The sequence below is a fragment of the Oncorhynchus kisutch genome, unplaced genomic scaffold, assembly GCF_002021735.2.
Source record: "Oncorhynchus kisutch isolate 150728-3 unplaced genomic scaffold, Okis_V2 Okis06b-Okis10b_hom, whole genome shotgun sequence".
NCBI lineage: Eukaryota > Metazoa > Chordata > Actinopteri > Salmoniformes > Salmonidae > Oncorhynchus > Oncorhynchus kisutch.
Window position 1 is genome coordinate 14,980,238 of NW_022261983.1, and position 7,373 is coordinate 14,987,610.

Sequence of the window (7,373 nt, forward strand, 5' to 3'; positions counted from 1 at the left end):
AGTAAAGCCAAGAGTCTAACTGACAGACAAACTGGCCTTAGATAACCTACCTTCTTCTCAAACCTAAAGATACTATCTCTGTAAAGCCAAGAGTCTAAATGACAGACAGACTGGTCTATAACTGTATTTATGTTGTGTGAAGCAAAAACATGTGTTTTGAATGTGTCTTGGGGGTGTGTTGTGTACATCTGGTGTATGATGTAGCCTATGAAATAGGCCTGGTTTGATTAAAATATGTAAAACAAATGGTAGTGGTTTCGATTGCAGCTAGTTTATGATTTGAGTGCATCATGGCATACTTATTACCAGTATAACGTTACTGTATATGGCTCAACGGTGCCATCTAGTGACGGTTTCCCTGAATTTAGTTTTAGTGCTTGTTGTCAGTTGGGAGGAAAGGTGAGCGTTTTGTTGTTCTTATTTTATTCCTTAGATTCCTTATTTTATTCCTTATAGGTCTCTGCTGCATTCACATTGATGAAATATAGATTTTGATATGGATATTTAGTCAAATCGTTGGCGTAAAGTTATAATTTCCCAAATGAAACCAACCAACGGCCGAATCTAAAGCGTCTAGGTATGCTAGCTAACATTAGCTAACAGTTAACCTAGCTAGCTAACATTAGCTAACAGTTAACCTAGCTAGCTAACAGTTAATTTAGCTAGCTAAGCTTAGAATATATTCAATGTAAGTTTGATGTTGTACTTTTATGTGAAATGTACCATTTACATCACGTGTTGGACAGCTTAATTACTTGAAGTAACTAAGTATCAAGAAAACACAACTTGCAATTTTTTCGACCACAAATTGTTCTAGCTAACTAGCGGGCTTGTCAAGTTAGCTAGGTACAGTACCTAGCTAGCTGTGCTAGCCACTTCGAGTGAGTTAACTAACGTTACCTGGCTTCTGATAGTTTGGTCAGCTACATACATTAGCCCTTGTCTATAACTGTTCTCCAACTACTTGTGTTTTCTCAGACAGACGTCCTTTGCTGTTTATGTATGGTTGAAGACTTGGCTTGTTAGTTAGCCATGTCTCGCTTTACCAGTGCCTTCATTGCATCTCCTTATAGAAGTGATCAGGCGCCAAAACCAACTGATAAGAGGTGAGTGTGCAGACCTGTGCATGTGCAAAAATCTAGATTTTTTTGGGGGTCAATTTGTGTTTTCATTCATTCTCTCCCTCCCGCTCTCTCTCTTTTTCTCTCTCCCCCTTCCTTTCTATCTCCTCTCTCTTCCCCCTTCTTCTCTCTCCCCACTCTTCCTTCCCACCCCCACTCTTCCAGGTGGATTAGGCCTCCAGAGGGCCTTGTTGTACCCCAGGATGTGGAGAGGGGGCTGGGGCCATGGAGTAAGGACCAGGGGCCGCCCAGCTCAGACCCCCCTCTCCCCCCTCAGCTGTGGGGACCCAAACGGCAGCTAGGCCAGTGTGAGTACTGCACCTCAGATTGCACCCTATTCCCTATATAGTACTTTGCTGCTTTTGACCAGGGCTCTGTTGGCTGATGGCTTGGCCCAGACGAAGGACACAGCCCTGTAAATACAGCTGTATCTTAGCTTACAACAAACTGACCATCCTACCAATCCTCGACTTTGGCGATGTCATTTACAAAATAGCCTCCAATACCCTACTCAACAAATTGGATGCAGTCTATCACAGTGCAATCCGTTTTATCACCAAAGCCCCATATACTACCCACCATTGTGACCTGTACGCTCTCGTTGGCTGGCCCTCGCTTCATACTCGTCGCCAAACCCACTGGCTCCATGTCATCTACAAGACCCTGCTAGGTAAAGTCCCCCCTTATCTCAGCTCGCTGGTCACCATAGCATCTCCCACCTGTAGTACACGCTCCAGCAGGTATATCTCTCTAGTCACCCCCAAAACCAATTCTTTCTTTGGCCGCCTCTCCTTCCAGTTCTCTGCTGCCAATGACTGGAACGAACTACAAAAATCTCTGAAACTGGAAACACTTATCTCCCTCACTAGCTTTAAGCACCAACTGTCAGAGCAGCTCACAGATTACTGCACCTGTACATAGCCCACCTATAATTTAGCCCAAACAACTACCTCTTTCCCAACTGTATTTAATTTTTATTTATTTATTTATTTTGCTCCTTTGCACCCCATTATTTTTATTTCTACTTTGCACATTCTTCCATTGCAAAACTACCATTCCAGTATTTTACTTGCTATATTGTATTTACTTTGCCATCATGGCCTTTTTTGCCTTTACCTCCCTTCTCACCTCATTTGCTCACATTGTATATAGACTTGTTTATACTGCATTATTGACTGTATGTTTGTTTTTACTCCATGTGTAACTCTGTGTCGTTTTATCTGTCGAACTGCTTTGCTTTATCTTGGCCAGGTCGCAATTGTAAATGAGAACTTGTTCTCAACTTGCCTACCTGGTTAAATAAAGGTACTCCCTCTCTCTCCCACCCTCTTCCCCCTACAGCCAGCCCTGGACCCAGGGTTCCCATGGATACTGCTACCAGGTACAGGATGACCAGCAGACAGCAGACAGGAACAGCTATCCTGGGTGGGTGTACTCACTGTGTGTGTAGTGGGTGTGTGTTACAGGCGAGGCACAGGTCTATAGATGATGATGGTGTGTGTGTGTGTGTGTTGTAGTGCGTGGTTGTCGCAGGCAGAGTCCGCTCCCTCTACAGGGTACAGCTGGAGGGAGACTGGGGCTGTCAGAGGAGGAGGCCAAGGAGCAGATGGAGAACGGTCAGTACCATGTCACTGAGTGTGTGGGCGTGCGTGTGTGTGTGTGTGAGTAGAGAATGGTCAGTACCATGTTATTGTGCATCACCAATGACACTCTATTCCCTACAGTGAAAGTATTCTCACCCCTTTACCTTTTTCCACATTTTGTTGTGTTACTGGCCTATACACAACACCCCATAATGTCAAAGTGGAATTGTGTTTTTTGTTGTTGTTGTTGTTGTTTTTTAATGAAAAGCTTAAATGTCTTCAGTAAGTATTTGTTATGGCAAGCCTACATAAGTTCAGGCGTAAAACATGTGCCTAACAAGTCACATAATAAGTTACATGGACTCACTCTGACTGCAATAATAGTGTTTAACATGATTTTAGTTTGACTACCTCATCTTTGTAACCAACATCTAAATGACAGAATGAAAAGAAGGAAGCCTGTACACAATAAAACATATTCAGAAACATACATCCTGTTTTGCAATAAGGCACTAAAGTAAAACTGCAAAAATGTGGCAAAGAAATTCACTTTATGTCCTGAATACAAATAATTATGTTTGGGGCAAATCAAACACAATACATCACCGAGTACCATATTTTCAAGCGTGGTGGTGGCTGCATCATGTTATGGGTATGCTTGTCATCGGGCAAGAATTAGGGAGTTTTTAGGCTAAAAAGAAACAGAATGGAGCTAGGCAAAGGCAAAATCCTATTTGTATTTATTTTTTATTTCACCTTTATTTAACCAGGTAGACTAGTTGAGAACACCTTTATTTAACCAGGTAGACTAGTTGAGAACACCTTTATTTAACCAGGTAGGCTAGTTGAGAACACCTTTATTTAACCAGGTAGGCCAGTTGAGAACACCTTTATTTAACCAGGTAGGCTAGTTGAGAACACCTTTATTTAACCAGGTAGGCCAGTTGAGAACACCTTTATTTAACCAGGTAGGCTAGTTGAGAACACCTTTATTTAACCAGATAGGCTAGTTGAGAACAAGTTCTCATTTCCAACTGCGACCTGGCCAAGATAAAGCAAAGCAGTGCGTCAAGAACAACAACACAGATTTACACATAAACAAACATACCGTCAACAACACAATAGAAAAAATATATGTACAGCGTGTGTAACTGTAGAAGAGTAAAACCCCTAGAGTTTTATTTGACACTGTACGGCCTTAGGCTGCATGAAAAATAATACACTCTGGCAGCCCGCCCTAGAATTTCATATGCAGAAAAAAAACGCTCTGGCAGCCCGCCCTAGAATTTCATATGCAGAAAAAACAACACTCTGGCAGCCCGCCCTAGAATTTCATATGCAGAAAAAACAACACTCTGGCAGCCCGCCCTAGAATTTCATATGCAGAAAAAACAACACTCTGGCAGCCCGCCCTAGAATTTCATATGCAGAAAAAACAACACTCTGGCAGCCCGCCCTAGAATTTCATAAGCAGAAAAAACAACACTCTGGCAGCCCGCCCTAGAATTTCATATGCAGAAAAAACAACACTCTGGCAGCCCGCCCTAGAATTTCATATGCAGAAAAAACAACACTCTGGCAGCCCGCCCTAGAATTTCATATGCAGAAAAAACAACACTCTGGCAGCCCGCCCTAGAATTTCATATGCAGAAAAAACAACACTCTGGCAGCCCGCCCTAGAATTTCATATGCAGAAAAAACAACACTCTGGCAGCCCGCCCTAGAATTTCATATGCAGAAAAAACAACACTCTGGCAGCCCGCCCTAGAATTTCATATGCAGAAAAAACTACGCTCTGGCAGCCCGCCCTAGAATTTCATATGCAGAAAAAACAATCCTGATAAGGAAATAGGTTGCCTTTAGGGCAGAGTGAGGTTATGTCCCAATCGCTCTACTGTTGAGCAGACACCGTGGAGTTGGTTACCACTCTGCCCTATCGCTCTCCTGTTGAGCAGACACCATGGAGTTGGTTACCACTCTGCCATATCGCTCTACTGTTGAGCAGACACCGTGGAGTTGGTTACCACTCTGCCATATCGCTCTCCTGTTGAGCAGACACCGTGGAGTTGGTTACCACTCTGCCATATCGCTCTCCTGTTGAGCAGACACCGTGGAGTTGGTTACCACTCTGCCATATCGCTCTACTGTTGAGCAGACACCGTGGAGTTGGTTACCACTGCCATATCGCTCTCCTGTTGAGCAGACACCGTGGAGTTGGTTACCACTCTGCCCTATCGCTCTCCTGTTGAGCAGACACCGTGGAGTTGGTTACCACTCTGCCCTATCGCTCTACTGTTGAGCAGACACCGTGGAGTTGGTTACCACTCTGCCCTATCGCTCTACTGTTGAGCAGACACCGTGGAGTTGGTTACCACTCTGCCCTATCGCTCTACTGTTGAGCAGACACCGTGGAGTTGGTTACCACTCTGCCCTATCGCTCTACTGTTGAGCAGACACCGTGGAGTTGGTTACCACTCTGCCCTATCGCTCTACTGTTGAGCAGACACCGTGGAGTTGGTTACCACTCTGCCCTATCGCTCTACTGTTGAGCAGACACCGTGGAGTTGGTTACCACTCTGCCCTATCGCTCTACTGTTGAGCAGACACCGTGGAGTTGGTTACCACTCTGCCCTATCGCTCTCCTGTTGAGCAGACACCGTGGAGTTGGTTACCACTCTGCCCTATCGCTCTCCTGTTGAGCAGACACCGTGGAGTTGGTTACCACTCTGCCCTATCGCTCTCCTATTGAGCAGACACCGTGGAGTTGGTTACCACTCTGCCATATCGCTCTCCTGTTGAGCAGACACCGTGGAGTTGGTTACCACTCTGCCCTATCGCTCTACTGTTGAGCAGACACCGTGGAGTTGGTTACCACTCTGCCCTATCGCTCTACTGTTGAGCAGACACCGTGGAGTTGGTTACCACTCTGCCATATCGCTCTACTGTTGAGCAGACACCGTGGAGTTGGTTACCACTCTGCCCTATCGCTCTACTGTTGAGCAGACACCGTGGAGTTGGTTACCACTCTGCCCTATCGCTCTACTGTTGAGCAGACACCGTGGAGTTGGTTACCACTCTGCCCTATCGCTCTACTGTTGAGCAGACACCGTGGAGTTGGTTACCACTCTGCCATATCGCTCTCCTGTTGAGCAGACACCGTGGAGTTGGTTACCACTCTGCCATATCGCTCTACTGTTGAGCAGACACCGTGGAGTTGGTTACCACTCTGCCCTATCGCTCTACTGTTGAGCAGACACCGTGGAGTTGGTTACCACTCTGCCCTATCGCTCTCCTGTTGAGCAGACACCGTGGAGTTGGTTACCACTCTGCCATATCGCTCTACTGTTGAGCAGACACCGTGGAGTTGGTTACCACTCTGCCATATCGCTCTACTGTTGAGCAGACACCGTGGAGTTGGTTACCACTCTGCCCTATCGCTCTCCTGTTGAGCAGACACCGTGGAGTTGGTTACCACTCTGCCATATCGCTCTACTGTTGAGCAGACACCGTGGAGTTGGTTACCACTCTGCCATATCGCTCTACTGTTGAGCATACACCGTGGAGTTGGTTACCACTCTGCCCTATCGCTCTACTGTTGAGCAGACACCGTGGAGTTGGTTACCACTCTGCCATATCGCTCTACTGTTGAGCAGACACCGTGGAGTTGGTTACCACTCTGCCATATCGCTCTACTGTTGAGCAGACACCGTGGAGTTGGTTACCACTCTGCCATATCGCTCTACTGTTGAGCAGACACCGTGGAGTTGGTTACCACTCTGCCATATCGCTCTACTGTTGAGCAGACACCGTGGAGTTGGTTACCACTCTGCCCTATCGCTCTACTGTTGAGCAGACACCGTGGAGTTGGTTAACACTCTGCCATATCGCTCTCCTGTTGAGCAGACACCGTGGAGTTGGTTACCACTCTGCCATATCGCTCTACTGTTGAGCAGACACCGTGGAGTTGGTTACCACTCTGCCCTATCGCTCTCCTGTTGAGCAGACACCGTGGAGTTGGTGAGAGAGCTGGTTACCATGCCGTCCAGAGACAGAGTCAAAGCTGTACGAGGCCTTCCTGTAAGTCTGGGGGAGCGCAGAAACATCAGGTAAACACACATTATGACGCATTCAACTACTTTACACAGAGACAAACCAATATGTTATTATTTTATTTATTTAACTAGGCAAGTCAGTTAAGAACAAATTCTTATTTTCAATGACGGCCTAGGAACAGTGGGTTAACTGCCTGTTCAGGGGCAGAACGACAGATTTGTACCTTGTCAGCTTGGGGGTTTGAACTTGCAACCTTCCGGTTACTAGTCCAACGCTCTAACCGCTACCCTGGCGCCCCATTCATTCAGGTCTATCTGTAATCATGGTAGCATCCACATTCATGTAGAAGTGTTTAGAAACATCATCTATTCTTATTTACAATAAAAGTGACTCCAAAATGACACAATACATTATTTACCCTTCATTTCTATTGGGCACCAAATCATCTGAAACACAACCTAAACAAACAGCACATGCATCCAATAAGTTTGTAGAGTCACAAGCTTGATGTAGTCATTGTGTGCTAGAAATATGGGACTAAATACTCAACTTTAAACTACTTTAAGACAGATATTTGTCCCAATACTTCTGGTCCCCTAAAATGGGAGGACTAAGT

At 45.6% G+C, this 7,373-nt stretch overlaps 1 protein-coding gene across 2 annotated transcripts in view; it reads left to right on the plus strand.

Moving 5' to 3' along the window:
* The first annotated feature begins 348 nt into the window (after positions 1 to 348).
* LOC116359839 (transmembrane channel-like protein 5) overlaps positions 349 to 7,373 on the plus strand; it is a 35,301-nt gene continuing 28,276 nt past the window's right edge. For both annotated transcript variants that reach the window (XM_031813695.1, XM_031813697.1), the window contains exons 1-6: positions 349 to 399; positions 979 to 1,106; positions 1,287 to 1,429; positions 2,463 to 2,546; positions 2,639 to 2,737; positions 6,708 to 6,810. In XM_031813695.1, the coding sequence (XP_031669555.1) occupies positions 1,033 to 1,106; positions 1,287 to 1,429; positions 2,463 to 2,546; positions 2,639 to 2,737; positions 6,708 to 6,810 (503 nt within the window). In that variant the 5' untranslated portion in view covers positions 349 to 399; positions 979 to 1,032. The remainder of the gene's footprint in view (positions 400 to 978; positions 1,107 to 1,286; positions 1,430 to 2,462; positions 2,547 to 2,638; positions 2,738 to 6,707; positions 6,811 to 7,373) is intronic.